The sequence below is a fragment of the Rattus rattus genome, chromosome 8 (assembly GCF_011064425.1).
Source record: "Rattus rattus isolate New Zealand chromosome 8, Rrattus_CSIRO_v1, whole genome shotgun sequence".
Classification (NCBI taxonomy): Eukaryota; Metazoa; Chordata; class Mammalia; order Rodentia; family Muridae; genus Rattus; species Rattus rattus.
In genome coordinates, this window is record NC_046161.1 from 16838225 (window position 1) to 16856982 (window position 18758).

The following is an 18758-nucleotide window of genomic DNA, read 5'->3' on the forward strand; positions in this document are numbered from 1 at the left end:
TGCTCTTTAAGAGGACCCAGATTTGGTTTCCAATACCCATGTTAGATGATGCACAATTACCTATAACACTTTCTCCACAGTATTTGGCGCCCTCTTCTGGCATCTGTGGGCACCACAGATGCATGACATATGTACACGAACATTCACATACTCACTAATAAAAATACAATCTTTACAAAAAGGGGGGGGGTTAGAGATTTGGCTCAGTGGTAGAGCGCTTGCCTAGCAATCGCAAGGCCCTGGGTTCGGTCCCCAGCTCCCAAAAAAAAAGAAAAGAAAAGAAAAAATAAAACCTGAATTCAACCATATCTTTTGTTAAATCCGGATTTGGTATTTTCCTTAGAATGAAAAATGTAACTTTTTAGCAACGAGTCTACATTTCAACAGAAGTTGTTGAAGAAAAAAACTTACAATAGGGTGCAGGTGGTAAGATTGATAAATACAATCTTTTATTTTGTACATCCAGAAAAGATCAAACATTCTGGGAAAAGTAGCATCCACGCAGGAGAGAGCAATTCTTTATCTGTGGGGATGCCCCAAGTGGCTCATAAAATATGTTGCATTATCAAACTTGGGCCAAAATAAAACCTTCCTTTAAAAAAAAAACAAGCCTACGTAGACTATGTGTATGAATTTTTTGCCTGCATGCATATATGTGTGCTGAACACATTTCTGTGGGGCCCTCTGGAACTGGCGTTACAGAGGATCATGAGCTACCATGAAGGTGCTGGGAAGTAGGGCCTCTGCCATAGCATCAAGCTCTCTTACCTCCCTTGCTTCTTCAAATAACACACAGTTAGGGTTAAGGGGAGAGCTCAGTGGATAAACGCTTGTACCAGGCAAGCATGAGGACCCAAGTTCAAATCCTCAGAACCCACATAAAGCCTGCTGCTTGGCACAAAGCACCTGTAATCCCATCGCTCCTGTAGGGAGATAGGAAGCAGAGACAGGGGAATCGCTCATGCAGCTTGGTGAATGCAAGAGAAAAACAAAGAGATCCTGTCTCATACAAAGTGGATTGACATTCAAGGTTTCCTTCTGACCTACACATGAACACTATGACATGTACACAGCCAAACTCATACACACTAATACACATACCCACAAACAAAACTAAACCCACAATCAACAACAATCAGAGAAAGCTTCTGGTTTGTTTTGTTTAATTTTATGTATGAGTACACTGTTGCTGTCTTCAGACACACCGGAGGAGGGCATCAGATCCCATGACAGATGGTTGTGAGCCACCATGTGGTTGCTGGGAATTGAACTCAGGACCTCTGGAAGAGCAGTCAGTGCTCTTAACCACTGAGCCATCTCTCCAGCCCAGAGAAAACTTCTGAATATGAACTGTAGAACAGCCTTTGGAAATTCCCCATACCTTAAGAACCATGTTTGAATTCACTCTGGAATAAAACCATACAAATGCGATTAATGTGGAAAAGCCTTCACTCAGACATCAGGACTTACTAAGCATGTACGTTCTCACAACAGAGAGAAGCCCTGTTCGGGTAAGGAACGTGGGAAAGCCTTGACTACATCCACTTGCCTTGTTTCCCACATAAGAATACATCCTGGAGAAAAGCCTTTTGTTTGTAAAGAATGTGGGAAAACCTTTATTAGAACTTTCTGTCTTATTGAACATTTAAAAACTGGAAAGAAACCCGATAAATGTGAAGAATTCGGGAAACCCTACACCACTCATCGGACCCACGCTGACGCCCGTGAGTCCACGCTGGAGAAAATCCCTGTAAATGTAAAGAACATGGGGAAGCCTTTGCTCATGACTCAAAGCTTCCTGTACCTCAGAGAACCAACACTGGAAAGAAGCCTGATGACTGCCAGCTACGTGAGGATCCTAGTCCTCGGGATGCTGGAGCAGGAGGGTTGCAATTTCAGGCCCACCTTGGGCTTCACAGTAGGGGCTTATATCAACAAAAAGCAAATGGCATTTAAGAAATTAAAGGAGAGAATATATCTACATCTATATATGCTTTTTCTGTCTGAGACAAGATCCCATGTAGCCCAGGTTGGCCTCCAGCTAGGTATGTAGCCAAGGATGACCTTCAGCTTCTGTCATTCTGCCACCTCGTGGGTACTGGGATCGCAGGTGTACACCAACAGCACCTGTTTGTGTAGGACTGAAGACTGATTCCCGGACTTTGTGCATGCTAGGCAAGCACTCCACAACCGGAGCCCCAACACCGATTCACAAAATATTTTATACATAATGTTTATACAGTTATATTTAATCAAGAATACATACTTTATTTTCAGAAAGGGTCTCATTATATACCCCTGGCTAGCATTGAACTCAGAGATTCTCCTGTTTCTGCAGTACCAGTGTTAAAGAAATTGCAACCATATCTAGCCTAAGATGTCCACTTAAGTTAGCCACTCAGTGTGGTGCTGCTACATTCAATTCCTGCTCAGAGTGTTGAGAACAGAGAACTGTAGTTAAACACTTTCCCTTTTGAATAGGGAATGATCTGCAGGTTGACATTTTGTCGGTTAGAACACCTGGTTCCCCTTTAACTACTATTTGTGTATACATGAATAACTTTAAGTGAATAAAATTATATTTTAAACATTTGGGTTAGTTCATTTTCAAGATAAGTATTTGGGTGAATGTATAAACATAATTTTTAACTTTGCTGTATGTGATTATTTTTTTTTTTTTACTTCTGGTGGCATTTAGCAATCTCTCTTCCCATGTTTCTTTCTCTCAACCATCCTGGGCCTTGAACTCATGATCCACTTTTCTCTTGTCTTCCTGAATTCTGAGGTTACAGGCCTGTAACCCTATGCCTGCCTTAAAAACATATTTAAAAATGTTTTAATTTAGGGGTTGGGGATTTAGCTCAGTGGTAGAGCGCTGGCCCTGGGTTCGGTCCCCAGCTCCAAAAAAAAAAAACCAAAAAAGAAATGTTTTAGTTTTGTGTATGTGTACAAGTGAAGGGTGTACATTGTATGGCGTGTGTGGAGGTCAGAGGACAACTTGCAGGTATCAGTTTCCTCCTGCAAATGTGGGTGCCAGGGATGAAACTCAGACCTTCAGGCTTGGTGACGAACGCCTTTACGAACTGGATCAGTTCACTGGCCACTTCTTTTCATTTGGCAAGTTCTGAATTTGATTCTGTGTGTATGTATGTATGTATGTATGTATGTATGTATGTATGTATGTATGTGTATGTGTGTGTATTATTGTAGTGCTAGGTATCAAACCTAGATTTGCATATATTAGTTAAGTGTTGTACCACTGAACATATGTATATGTATATGTGTATGTGTATGTGTATATGTGTATATGTATATGCATATGTATATGCATATAATGTATGTGTATATGTGTATATATGTATGTGTATATGTGTATGTGTATGTGTATCTGTATCTGTATATGTATATGTGTCCTCAGCCTTTTAAAATTTCTATTTTGGGGCTGGCAAAGCAGGTTCATCAGGTAAAGGCACCTGCCACTCAGCCTGATAACCCTGGGATTCACATGGCAGAAGGGGAGAATCAACCCTTGCAAGTCGTCCTATGACCTCCACATGCATGCCATGGTATGTGTACCCTCCACAATTAACTAAATATAACGAAATTTTTAAAAACTTTTTATTTTTGAATTCTTATATTATCAGGCCTTATATCAGATATTTCTTTTTATATTGTAATTTTATGTGTGTGAGTGTTTGCTTCTATGTATGTCCCTCCGCCACATGTGTACCTGGTGCCCTCAGGTCACCCTCAGGTCAGAGGATGGCGTTAGACCCCCTGGAATTGGAGTTATAGGCAGTGTGAGCCGTCCTGTGGGTTGTAGGAATCAAACTCAGACCCTTGTGAGAGCAGCTAGTGTTCTTAACTACTGAACTATCTCTTCAGCCTCAAGATACTTTCTTTTTAATTGTGTGTATGTGGTGTGGTGTGGTGTGTGTGTGTGTGTGTGTGTGTGTGTGTGTGTGTGTGTGTGTGTGTGTAAAATATGTGCCCAGAGGCTAGAGAAGAACTTTAGGCGTCTGACTCAATCATTTTCTTCCTTATTCCCTTGAGATATGGTTTCTCACTGAGTCCAGGACTTGGATATTTTCTACTCTGGATGGTCAGTAAAACAAGGTTGTCTCCCCTAGTGATAGAGCGCCTTGGTTATAACACAGGATCCCTGTGAGATTGCAGGTGATCTTGCTCAGTTATGGTGGTTATTCTTGGTTGTCAACTTGACTACATCTGGAATTAACTAAAACCCAAATGGCTGGAAACATCTGGGAGGAATTTTTGTTTGTTTGGTTTTTCAAGAATTGTTTTTTTCTGTGTAGTATTGGCTGTCCTGAAACTCACTCTATAGGCTGGCCTTGAACTCACAGAGATATGCTGCCCTCTGCCTCCAGAGTGTTGAGATTAAAGGTGTGTACCACTGTTAGTCGTGAAGATCCATTTATAATCTACACCACACCTTCTTCTTCGCTGAAGGACAAGGAAAGAGAAAGCTTGCTTTCTCCTTACCTCCTTGATCTTCTTACTAGCAAATCCATTTATTCACTGGTATTTGAACCTACTTCTTTAGGATTCCATCATATAACAATGACCAACAGAGACATCCAGCCTTGTAGACTGAACAACCACTAAATTCTTGGATCTTCTGTTACTAAACAGCCATTGTTGGACTAGCTGGACATAGCCCATGAACCATTCTAATAAATTTCCCATACATACATAGATACATACATACATACATACATACATACATACAGAGAGAGAGAGAGAGAGAGAGAGAGAGAGAGAGAGAGAGAGAGAGAGAGAATTTCCCCTAAGTATTTGATTGGTTAATAAAGATGACAAGAAGCTAATCATTAGGAAAAGAGGAGGAGGTAGCTTTCCAGGTCCAAGAGAAGAGGGAATATGGGAGTAAGGAACAGCCCTTCTTTACAGCAAGGCAGAGATTGTGAGAGGGACAGGATGTAGGTGGGGAACTGTTAGACTCAGTGGTGACATCAACCACTGGAAGATTTCCAACATAGAATAGTTGATGAGTTTAGAATGATAGATTCTGCACCCAGCAGTTATGTCATCTGTTGATTTTAACCTAAGATTGTCTGGTGTTTGAGACTCAGGAAGGAAAGAATATAGCTGGGGCAGAATTTGGCCAAGCTTTGGAACAGGAAGATTGGGCAAAGGACTGAGGTCCAGGGGAGAGGTAACCACAGTGGAGCCCAGGCTGGCGAGAGCACGCCTTCAGCTGGCCGTGCGGTGGTGGGCTGGCAAGAGAGATATCTCAGAGCTCTGGAGAAGCAGAGCTGGCATTTGTGTGAGGGGGTTGACTTGAGAAATGGCAGCAGTCACAGTCTTGAGCCACTGCCCCAGGCTAGGAACAGAGACCACTGCTGCTGGCCCCTAGCTGGATTTAGTGTGGGTTTTTTAAAATTACACACTACAATAGCAACCTCGACAGTGTTAAAAGTCCAAAGTTCAAAGTTTTTCTGAGATTCATCCAATCACTTAACTGTAATCCCCAAAGCAAGATGGGAAACCAGCTGGGCAAACACCAAACTGCATCTCCATGGCTCATGTCAAAGCGGTCTTCAGATCTCCAACTCCTTTTTGATCTTTGTTGACTGCAACAAACTTCTTTCTCCTGGGCTGGTTCCACTCCCTGTTAACAGCTTTCCCTAGCAGAGAGCCCACAGCTCTGCCACCTTTAACATCTTGGAATTTCCAAGGCAACTTCAATGTTACACGTCTTGTTTCAATGTCTGGGATCCACACATAATCTTCTGAGCTCCTCCAAAGAGTTGGTGTCACTTCTTCAGCTCTGCCCTCTGTGGAACTCTAAGCTCAGGCTGATCCACTCCACTGCTGCTGCTGTTCTTGGTGATCATCCCATGGCACTGGCATCTCCAATACACTGGGGTCTTCTGCTGCATCTAGACTTCACCAATAGCCTCTCACAGGCTCTCTTCATGGTGACAAGCCTCAACTCCTTTGCATGACCCCTTCAGTCCTGGGCCATCAACTGCAACTGAGGCTGCACCTTCACCAATGGCCTTCCATGGCCTCTCACAGTGCCCAGCCTCAGTTACTCTTTATGAGACCTTCATGCCTTCAAAACCAGTATCGCCTGGGTGACTCTTACACATTACCAAGTCCAGCTACAGTAAGAGGTACAACCTTGGCTGTCTCTGGACCACAGCTTCTTTGTGCTCCCAGAAAACATTTCCCAGAAGAATTCACCCCAGTAATGCTGGTCTCTTCTTAATCACCACTAATTTCTTAGCTCCATCTGACCAGTATCAATTGTACCAGTAGTCCCTTTTATTCTGGAATCTAAAGCCAGAGCAACATGACTAAAGCTGCGTGCTGTGACTGGAACATTATCCCTCTTGTTATCTTACCAGCTTTCTGTTTTCTAACTCCCTCACTGCCTAAGCTTGGCTGTCCTGGAACTTATTCTGTAGATTGACCTTGAACTCAGATCTGCTTGGGTGTGTCTCCTGGGATTAAATGAACTGGACTTAAGCTTTTCTTCACCTAGAGCTTGCTCTGTCCCAGGCTGGCCTTGAACTCAGAGATCTGCTTGGCTTTGTCTCCTGAGATTAAAGGTGTATAGCATCATTCCTGGACGTAAACTTAGCTGGGTGGGATCTTGCCCCAAGTTTACCACTTCCCTAATATCCTCGAAGACAGGACTCACCTCCATTTCACTTCCTTTGTCAATGCAATTAATCTGAGACTCTTCACCTTAGCTTCAGGAACACTCTTCAGACAAGGACAAAAAGCACCCATGTTCTTCACCAAAATACAACAAAAACAGTCACTAGGCCACACAATGACATTCTTCTCAATTGAAACCTCTTGGGCCAGGTCTACACAGTTCAAATCACTCACAGCAAGAAAGTCTTCCATATCCCTATTACTCATTAAGTGAGGCTCATTAAACCCCACTTAAAGCATTCCACCACTTTCCAAATCCAAAGTCCCAAAATCCACATTCTTCCAAACAAAAGCATGGTCAGGCCTCTCACAGCAATACCCCTACTCCTGGAACTAACTTCTGTCTTCGGCTTTTATTGCTGTGAATAGACAACATCACTAAGGCAAGTCTTATAAAAGATATTTATTTGCATCTGGCTTACAAGTTCAGAGGTTCAGTCCATTATCATCAAGGTGGGAACATGGCAGCATCAGGCAGGCATGAGGCAGGCAGAACTGAGAGTTCTACATCTTCATCTGAAGGTGGCTAGTGGAAAACTGGCTTCCAGGAAGCTAAGGATGAGAGTCTTAAAGCCCATACCTGAAGTGACACAACCATTCCAACAAGGCCACACCTACTCCAACAGGGCCATACCTTCTAAGAGTACCATTCCCTGGGCCAAGCATATACAAACCATAACAGGGTCGCTTGTTCTCAAGCTGTGTTGGAGCTACTGACTATCCCTGAACCCCCACTCTACCTTGATGAAGATAATCCCACATAATTTTCAGAAGAGACTGGCAGGGGGCCCAGCAAAATGACTATGAATGGTGAATCCTCCCAGATAGGAAAATCTGCATGCCAAAACTATTGGGAAGAAATTGGTTGATTGCTCTGTAACAAATGCTCCAGAAGACTTCTTTAACTGCCTTGTAACATCTTCCTAGCCTTGCTTCTGTACCCATGCTTGATTGTAAACAGACAACCCTGTGGTTTTATCCTGTAAAAGAAGAATGGGAAACTGACTCAGGACTATTTTCTCAAACTCTGTCTTAGTCAAGAGATGGCAACTGGACCAGCTTTGATGTATATAGAATAAAGCTTGTTTTGAATTGGCCATAATTTGGTCTTTCTTTGCAATTCAGTGGGATTAATAGGTGTTTCAGAGACAACCACCTGGTCCTTCCATATTCTAAACCATCTACAGTATTCACACATTTCATGACTTCCATAATGTAAAGATGTAGTATTATTTTTTGTGTTTGTTTGCTTGTTTGAGACCAGATCTCACTAGACCCAGGTTGGCCTTGAACTTACGATCCTCCTATCATGGTCTCCTCAATGCATATGCCACCTTGCATAGAACAGCATCTGTTTCTTTTTTGGTCCTTTTGCCATGTTAGGTGCAGCAATACATTTAACTTAGAAGCAGAGCTCATATTCTCAATAGATGTTGAAACCCCTTGGACCTTAGTCTTTGGTTTTGCATCCATCAGTACTGTGAGGAATCAGCTTTTATTCTTTATGAATTACCCTGGGTCAGGTAATAGGATACAGCTTGCCTACATTAGGCCATAACCCTTGACCACCCTTGCTTCTCTGTATCTGTTAAAGTTGGTGCTTCTGCATTAGCCCAAGTGATTTAGTTAGTTAAAAAAATCCCCATATATTCTTGGGGAATATATGACCTCACCTCTTTGTAGCCAGAGTGCCTTTCTAACCCTTTTTACCCAGAGCTGATGATAATTTTCCTGTTGGGGACAGGGAAATAGATACAGAATATGAGCCTACCCAAGAAAGTATTTAGACATTTTAAAGAATCCATCTCCTCTTACAGAGTTACACCTCCATATGCTATGGGACTGTTGAGAGGGAAAGCTGAACCAGAGTGTCTAATACCCAATGGTTGAGACAAGTTGCCAGAACTTGTTTAAAGCCTGCTAAATTCCTTCTATTCATCAACTGACTGCACAAAGAAACTGTCAATCTGATCTCAGGGAGGCGTTATTAGAGACAATGCTGATGGAGAATGTTGATAGGCTCTACACTCAGTCTGAACAAGAAATGACAATTCAGACTACATAGAAGCTAGCACTGATAATGAGTCTCTAGGCTCACTTCCTCTGAGATAGGATATTCTTTCTGTTCTTGGTACTACCTTACCTGTGATGTGGTCTACCTTTGTTTCTGCCCAACCAAACCCAGATACTCTTGCTTTTGTTTCTACTTCTCGATTATAAACTGGCACAGGTTGGCACTGGCACACCTAGATGTCTGACCCAAATGCATTTTGGGTATGTATAGTATTAAAAATACATTATCACATTCTGGTTTAGCTCACTGAAAAGCTAAGTCTGAACCTGTGACTTGGCCTGCCCACTTTGACCCAAGCATGCTTGTTTCAAATTTTTCCCCAAGGACCCTTTTCTGAGTCGGGCTGGTCCTCTGACTCTATGACAAGCAAAAGGAGATCAACAAAGCAACATTTAAAGGGCGTTGTATGGTTAATAACAATCTAGTAGGTAAGATATGTCTAGTAGGGACCACTGTTATGTATCTAGTGGTATAAATGTGTCTATAGTAAGATCGGCAAATGGGATGCTTGTACATACAAAGGATGAAAGTGGCCCTCTGTCTAAACTCTCTCAGGAGTACTCTCACTAAGTCTGCTTAAAATAACCACAGCCTGACTTGTTAAATGTTAACATTCTTTCAAAAATGCAGGAGCTACACAAGGGCATTGGACTTTCACCCGAATATCCAGTCACTCCTTCCATTTGCTGGTATGCAATTAGGCCTTAATTGCATCACACCTCAAGGTTTTGTGTAGAAACTATGCTGTACAGGCTAAAAACTATTAACAGAGGAAGTGAGTTCACCTGTACAGCCTTGAGAAGGCTGTTAAAGGCACTGAGTATAGACCAATAAAAGTAGACTTGCCTACAGCCCCCTTAAGAAAAATGTTTTACAAAAATGATAGATTTACCTGTTAGGACTTTTTTAAAGATTTATTTATTTATTTTATGTATATGCATACACTGTAACTGTCTTCAGACACACCAGAGGAGGGCATGGGATCCCATTACAGATGGTTGTGAGCCACCATGTAGTTGCTGGAAATTAAACTCAAGACCTCTGGAAGAGCAGCCAGTGCTCTTAATCTGTGAGCCATCTCTCTAGCCCTTGTTAGTATTTTATGTGTAATGTTATTTAAAACTTTTAATCAAGAGAGATTTGTATATAAACATAAAGATGGCTAGATACAGTTACAGATGTTTAGCTCTCTGAATGCGCACCCCACCCCCTGCCTGTAGGTCTTGTTTACAAAAGATGTCCCTCATTCAAGGCCATTAATATCTTTGAGGCTCTTATAAAAATGCAAACTTTCTTACTCTCAGGATCTGTAAGGCCATTGGAGTTCAGTGCTTAAAAACTGTACATTTCTCTGCCTGCACTCGGACCTGAACAGTCCCACAGCTCTCTATACCCAAATCCCCTGTGGAGAGAGCTGGACTTTCAGAAGTAGACATTCCTGAGAGCTCAGGAGAGACCTCCATGTCTGCTCACATTCCTGGCCCAAGAGGAACCTGCCTAGTGCCCTCTGGGCACAGGAAGCTAGAAGCAGTCAGGGGCAGGTCCTGTCCACTTTCTGCCTGCACCCAGAGCTGAAAGCCAGTCCCCAAGGAGTGCTGACCTACCTGAGAGCAGAGGTAAGATCAACACTTCTGCTACAACCAATCCGCCCGCAGGCCTCAGGACACACAAACCAAGAAGCAGTCTGGGAAAGGACCCTTCCAGTTTGTGCCTGCACCAAGATCCAGCCATAAGAAAACAGGTCTATAGGAGTGCTGAGACACAGGCTTACAGGAGGGTCAAGCCACTGTCAGAGACAGCAAGACAAGCCAACACCAGAGACAACCTGATAGCAAGAGGCAAGCTCAGGAACCTAGGAAACAGAAAGCAAGACTACTTATCATCAGAGCCCAGTTCTCCCACTGAAGCAAATACTGGATATCCAAACACACCAGAAAAGCAAGATTTGGATTTAAAATCACATCTCATGATGATGATAGAGGACTTTAAGAAGGACATAAATAGGGGTTGGGGATTTGGCTCACTGGTAGAGCGCTTGCCTAGCAACCGCAAGGCCCTGGGTTCGGTCCCCAGCTCCGAAAAAAAGAAAGAAAAAAAAAAAAAAGAAGGACATAAATAACTCCCTCAAAGAAATACAGGAAAACACAGGTAAACAAGTAGAAACCCTTAAAGAGGAAACACAAAAATCCTTTAAAGAATTACAGGAAAACACAACCAAACAGGTGAAGGAATTGAACAAAACCGTCCAGGATTTAAAAATGTAAACAGAAACAATAAAGTAATCACAAAGAGAGACAACCTTGGAGATAGAAAACCTAGGAAAGGCATCAGGAGTCATAGATGCAAGCATCACCAACAGAATACAGGAGATAGAAATAAGAAAGAATCTCAGAAGATACCATAGAAAACATTGACACAACCATCAAAGAAACTAAAACACAAAAGGCTCCCAACCAAAATCATCCAGGAAATCCAGACATAATGAGAAGGTCAAACTTAAGGATAATAATTATAGAAGACAGTGAAGACTCCCCACTTAAAGGGCCAGTGAATATCTTCAACAAAATTATAGAAGAAAACTTCCCTAGCCTAAAGAAAGAGATGCCCATAAGCATACAAGAAGCCTACAGAACTCCAAATAGATTGGACCAGAAAAGAAAATCCTCCCATCACATAATAGTTAAAACACCAAACACACAAAACAAAGAAAGAATATTAAAAGTAGTAAGGAAAAGGTCAAGTAACATATAAAGGCAGACCTATCAGAATTACACCAGACTTCTCACCAGAGACTATGAAAGCCAGAAGATCCTGGGCAGATGTCATACAGAACACAAATGCCAGCCCAGGCTACTATATCCAGCAAAACTCTTAATTAACATAGATGAGAAACCAAGATATTCCACGACAAAACCAAATTTACACAATATCTTTCAACAAATCCAGCCCAACAAAGGATAATAGATAGAAAACTCTAACACAAGGAGGGAAACTACACCCTAGAAAAAGCAAGAAAGTAATCTTCTTGCAACAAACTCAAAAGAAGAGAGGCACACAAACATAATTCCACATCTAACAACAAAAATAATAGGAAACAACAATCACTATTCCTTATTATCTCTTAATATCAATGGACTCAATTCCCTAATAAAAAGACATAGACTAAGAGACTGGATATGTAAAGAGGACCCAGCATTTTGCTGCATACAGGAAACACAAAGACAAAGACAGACACTACCCCAGAGTAAAAGGCTGGAAAACAATTTTCTAAGCAAATGGTCCCAAGAAACAAACTGGAGTAGCCATTCTAATTGAATAAAATCAACTTTCAACCAAAAGTTATCAAAAAAATAAGAAGGACACTTCATATTCATCAAAGGAAAAATTCTAAATATCTATGCTCCAAATACAAGGGCACCTACATACATAAAAGAAACCTTACTAAAGTTCAAAGCACACATTGCACCTCACACAATAATAGTGGGAGACATCAACACCCCACTCTCATCAATGAATAGATCATGGAAACAGAAACTAAACAAAGACATTGAGAAATTAACAGAAGTTATGAACCAAATGGATTTAACAAATATCTATAGAACATTTCATCCTAAAACAAAAGAATATACCTTCCTCTCAGAACCTCATGGAACCTTCTCCAAAACTGACCATATAATTGGTCACAAAACAGGCCTCAACAGATACCAGAAGATTGAAATAATCCCATACATACTATCTGATCACCCTGGACTAAGGCTGGTCTTCAATAACAACATAAACAACAGAAAGTCCATATACACATGGAAGTTGAACAATGTTCTACTCAGTGATAACTTGGTCAAGGAAGAAATAAAGAAAGAAATTAAACACTTTTTAGAATTTAATGAAAATGAAGGCACAACATACCCAAACTTACTGGACACAATGAAAGCAGTGCTAAGAGGAAAACTCATAGCTCTGAGTGCCTCCAAAAAGAAACTGGAGAGAGCACACATCAGCAGCTTGACAGCATACCTAAAAGCTCTAGAACAAAAAGAAGCAAATACATCTGATAATAGAAAATAATAGGAAATAATCAAACTCTGGACTGAAATCAACCAAGTAGAAACAAAAAGAACTATACAAAGAATCAACAAAACCAAGAGCTGGTTCTTTGAGACAAATCAACAAGATAGATAAACCTATAGCCAGACTAACCAGAGGACACAGAGAGTGTGTCCAAATTAACCAGATCAGAAATGAAAAGGGAGACATAAATGCAGAATCAGAGGAAATTCAAAAAATCATCAGATACTACTACACAAGCCTATATTCAACAAAACTGGAAAATCTGGAGGAATTGGACAATTTCCTAGACAGATACCAGGTAGCAAAGTTGAATCAGAATCAGATAAACCATCTAAACAGTCCCATAACTCCTAAAGAAATAGAAGCAGTCATTAAGTCTCCCAACAAAAAGAAAGAAAGAAAGAAAGAAAGAAAGAAAGAAAGAAAGAAAGAAAGAAAGAAAGAAAGAAAGAGCCCAAGACCAGATATGGAGAATTCAGACCTTCATAGAAGACCTCATACCAATACTGTCCAACAAAACAGGAACAGAAGGCATACTACCCAATTCCTTCTATGAAGCCACAATTATGCTTATACCTAAACCACACAAAGACCCAACAAAGAAAGAGAACTTCAGACCAATTTCCCTTACAAATATCGATGCAAAAATACTCAATAAAATTCTCGAAAACCGAATCCAAGAACACATCAAAACAATCATCCATCATGATCAAGTAGGCTTCATCCCAGAGATACAGGGATGGCTCAATATACAGAAATCCATCAACGTAATCCACTATGTAAACAAACTCCAAAAAAAACACCCCATAATCATCTCATTAGATGCCAAGAAAGCATCTGACAAAATTCAACACCCCTTCATTTTAAAAGTCTTGGCAAGATCAGGAATTTAAGGCCCACACCTAAACATAGTAAAAGCAATATACAGCAAACCCAGTAGCCAACATCAAACTAAAAGAAGAGAAACTTGAAGCAATCCCACTAAAGTCAGGGATTAGACAAAGCTGCCCACTCTTTCCCTACTTGTTCAATGTAGTACTCGAAGTCCTAGCCAGAGCAATCAGACAACAAAAGGAGGCCAAAGGGATACACATTAGAAGGGAAGAAGTCAAAATATCACTGTTTGCAGATGATATGATAGAATATTTAAGTGATCTCAAAAGTTCCACCAGAGAACTGATTAACAACTTCAGCAAAGTGTCTGGATATAAAATTAACTCAAACTAATCAGAAGCTTTCCTCTACTCAAAGGATAAACAGGCTGAGAAAAAAATTAGGGAACTGACACCCTTCACAATAGTCACAAATAACATAAAATACCTCAGTGTGACTCTAACCAAGCAAGTGAGAGATCTGTATGACAAGAACTTCAAGTCTCTGAAGAGAGAAATTGAAGATCTCAGAAGATGGAAAGATTTCCCATGCTCATGGATTGGCAGGATTAATGTGGTAAAAATGTCCATTTTCCAAAAGCAATCTACAGATTCCATGCAATCCCCATCAAAATTCCAACTCAATTCTTCATAGAGTTTGAAAGAGTAATTTGCAAATTCATTTGGAATAACGAAAACCCAGGATAGTGAAAACTATACTCAACAACAAAAGAACTTCTGGGGGAATCACCATCCCTGACCTCAAGCAGTATTACAGAGCAATAGTGATAAAAAATAAAAAAAAAAAAAAAAAACTTTATGGTATTGGTACAAAAACAGGCAGGTAGATCAATGGAATAGAACTGAAAACCCAGAGATGAACCCACACACCTATAGTCACTTGATCTTTGACAAAGGAGCTAAAACTACCCAGTGGAAAAAAGATAACAATTTTCAACAAATGGTGCTGGTTCAACTGGAGGTCAGCATGTAGAAGAATGCAGATCGATCCATTCTTATCACCATGTACAAAGCTTAAGTCCAAGTGGATCAAGGACCTCCACATCAAACCAGATACACTCACACTAATAGAAGAAAAAGTGGGAAGAGACTCAATCACATGGGTACTGGGGAAATCTCCTGAACAGAACACCAATGGCTTATTCACTAAGACCAAGAATTGACAAATGGGACCTCATAAAACTGCAAAGCTTCTGTAAAGCAAAGGACACTGTTGTTAGGACAAAACAGCAACCAACAGATTTGGAAAAGGGGGCTAATATCCGATATATGCAAAGAACTCAAGAAGTTAGATTCCAGAGAGTCAAATAACCCTATTAAAAATGGGGTACAGAGCTAAACAAAAAATTCTCAGCTGAGGAATATCAAATGGCTGAGAAGTACCTAAAGAAATGTTCAACATCCTTAGTCATTAGGGAAATTCAAATTAAAAAAAAAAACCCTGAGATTTCACACCAGTCAGAATGGCTAAGATCAAAAACTCAGGTGACAACAGATGCTGGTGAGGATGTAGAGAAAGAGGAGCACTCCTCCATTGTTAGTGGGATTGCAAGCTGGTACAACCACTCTGGAAATCAATCTGGAGGTTCCTCATAAAATTAGACATAGCAGTACCTGAGGACCCAGCTATTCCACTCCTGGGCATATATCCAAATGATGTTCCAACGACAAGGACACATGCTCCACTATGTTCATAGCAGCCTTATTTATAATAGCCAGAACCTGGAAAGAACCCAGATGCCCCTCAGCAGAGGAATGGATACAGAAAATGTGGTACATCTACTCAATGGAGTACTACTCAGCTAGCAAAAACAATGACTTCATGAAATTCATAGGCAAATGGCTGGAACTAGAAAATGTCACCTTGAGTGATGTAACCCAATCACAGAAAAACACACATATGGTATGCACTCATTGATAAGTGGATTTTAGCCCAAATGCTTGAATTACCCAAGATATAATCCACAGACCACATGAAACTCAAGAAGGACAACCAATGTACAGATGCTTCAGTCCTTCCTAAAAGGGGAAACAAAAAATATTCATAGGAGGAGATATGGAGACAAAGTTTGGAGCAGAGACTGAAGGGATGGCCATTCAGAGCCTGCCCCAACTGGGGATCCAGCCCATATACATAGAGCTACCAAAGATAGACAATATTGATGAATCCAAGAAGTGCATGCTGACAGGAGCCTGATATAGTTGCCTCTGAGAGACTCAGCCAGAGCATGACAAATACAGAGGCAAATTCTCGCAGCCAAACATTGAATTGAGAATGGGGTCCCCATTGGAGGAGTTAGAGAAAGGATTGAAGAAGCTGAAGGGACTTGCAATCTCATAAGAACAACAATACCAACCAACCAGAGCTCCCAGGGACTAAACCACCAACCAGAGTACACATGGACAGACCTATGACTCCAGCTGCATATGTAGCAGAGGATGGCCTTGTTGGGCACCAATGGAAGGAGAAGTTCTTGGTCCTGCCAAGGCTGGACCCCCTGGTGTAAGGGAATGTCCGGGGAGAAAGGGGGTGGTTGGGGAGGGGGAACACCCTCACAGAAGAAGGGGGATGGGATAGGGGGTTTATGGATGGGAACCTGGGAAACGGGACAACATTCAATATGTTAAAAATATCCAATAAAAAAAGTCCAGGGACATATGGATTTCTATCCAAATTCTATCAAACCTCCACATTTACAGTTGAATTTTTGACTGCTATAGCCAGTCCTTTTAAATTATTAAAAGAAAAAGGAGAGAGAAACAGAAGGAACATCCCAAACTTCTTCTATGAAACCAGTATCACTCTAATATCAAAACAGATAAAGACAACAACAAAAAGACTCAGCTACAGAACACAGACCCCAAAAATGCTCATTAAAAAACTTCCAGGGGTTGGGGATTTAGCTCAGTGGTAGAGCACTTGCCTAGCAAACGCAAGGCCCTGGGTTCGGTCCCCAGCTCCGAAAAAATGAAAAAGAAAAAAAAAACACTTCCAAATAGGACACAAGCATACATTTAATACGTTACAAATGGATCTAGAGGGATTGCTTAGCAATTATGAGCACTTTTTGCTCTTGCAGAGGACTCGGGTTCAATTCCCAGCATGTGCTGACTCACAACCATCTGTAACTCCATTTCCAGCATATCTGATGCCCTCTTCTGACCTCCAGGTGCACCAAACATGCATTTGGTTCACAGACATATATGTCAGCAAAATACATATAAAATAAAATTAATAAGTCTAATAACAACTCTAAAAACATTTTCAAAAGATTATAATCTGAGTACATTGGCTTTATCCCTCAAATGTATCCAACACACACAAGTCAATAAATGTGATAAACACATAAATAGACTTACAGTCAAAAATCACATGATCATCTCAATAGGCGCAAAAGAAAAAAGAAGTCTTTGACAAAATCCAACAGTCTTGAGTACTCTTAGGAGCCCTTTCTTGCCCTGTGTGTGAACTATCATCTTCGTGATTATTAGGTCTATACAAACAGCACTAATTTCCGCTGAACAACAGGCTAAGATTGCATCTGATGTCTACAGTGGAGAGTCTCTCCTTTTTCTGGAATAGACTTACCCGATGCTTCTACCAATGCATTTGAAGTGTTGTGCTTGTAGTGTGGTATCCACCCGAAAAGACTGCTCAGACATGACTTTAAGCCAATAAAAAGTGTTTATTAGCCGAGTTTTTATTACACTGGGTGTTCGGGATCCTAGTGTAGCGCTGAGCCTTTCTCAGGGTGCGCTTTTAGACACAAAAAAACATATCCTGGCAACATACTTCAGTTAACAATCACAGTTAGCCAGGAGAGCTACAGAAGCCAAAAGGCAAGGTTAGTACATTTAAAGACTTTCCCAGAACTACGGACTTTGATGGATTAAGCCTTAGTTTTCATTTTGGCTGGCGGATCTGTCTATGTGCTGAGTTTTGTGGCTTGAATGGTCCTTCCACCGTGAAGTCAGTTGTTCTAAGGTCTTGGAACATGTTTATGTTCTTCTTTGTTACTGTAATAACCTCATGAAGCAGTTACCATATTTGCATATGAAACTTGCAGTTCTAATCTGTATTCGTGGGCCACAGTCACTCATTTTGGCTCGAAAATATTCTCAATCTCTCTCCGACACAAATTCAGGCTAGCCCTGAATGCAGAGATCTGCCTGCCTCTGCCTTCTGAACGCTGAGACTAAAGGCAGAGTGGCCCCACGTCTGCGCTAAGGCTAAAACAAGAAGGGTGAGGGAGGAAAGGAGGGAGAAATGGGAGAGAGGGATGAAAGGAGAGATGAATGGGAGGGAGAGAGGGAGGAATGGGAGGGAGGGATGGAGTGAAGAAGACGGAGGATTAAGATTTAGGTCAGGCTTTGTGGACAACTGTGTGCAGCCATGCGGGTGCTGGGATCCAACCTAGGTCCTCTTCAAGAACAACCACAGAGCCCTTTCTCCAGCTCCTAGGATTTTTCTCTCTGTCCCAGGTGGCTGGGACCCAAATCTCCCGGGCTTCACGCCAAGACGGAAGCGGAAGTGACGCCTACATAAGCCCGATTCTTTTCTTGCGATGCCTGCAGTTTTGTAGTTCGCCGTGCCTTTCTTCACCTGCCGTCCATCCTTGCGTCTAAGTAGTCGCTGAGGCGGGGCTGGAGATGACGGCGGCCGCGGAGGGTCAGTTTAAGGCGTGGCTGTGTGAGCAGCTCGCGGAGAGGCGGTCCCTGTAGGCCCGAAGCCTGGGACGGGCGGGTCTCACGGGCACCCCGCCTCCCTCCGGCCGCTGTGAATGCTCTCTGAGCTCCCATCTGCTCGATCTGCCCTCTGCAGAAGCCTCTCTAGCCGCCTTCCAGATTCCCTTTCCAGCACAGAACCCCGCCACGGGCCATCGCCCTGCAGCCGCCGCCTCCACTGCACAACCCAGCGATTGTGGAGCTCGGGTGAGCGCCCCAGGCTGTGATTTGTTCCTTGCAGAGTGTGGCTTTGTCTTTGACATCGTCTCATTAATTCTGCCACATGGCAT

At 41.8% G+C, this 18758-nt stretch overlaps 1 protein-coding gene across 1 annotated transcript in view; it reads right to left on the minus strand.

Annotated features, from left to right (window-relative positions):
* Positions 1-18543, minus strand: part of LOC116907282 (protein PTHB1-like) — a 44963-nt gene extending 26420 nt beyond the window's left edge. The window contains exon 1 of the mRNA XM_032910234.1: positions 18364-18543. Within this exon, the coding sequence (XP_032766125.1) occupies positions 18364-18543 (180 nt within the window). The remainder of the gene's footprint in view (positions 1-18363) is intronic.
* Positions 18544-18758: the final 215 nt, after the last annotated feature.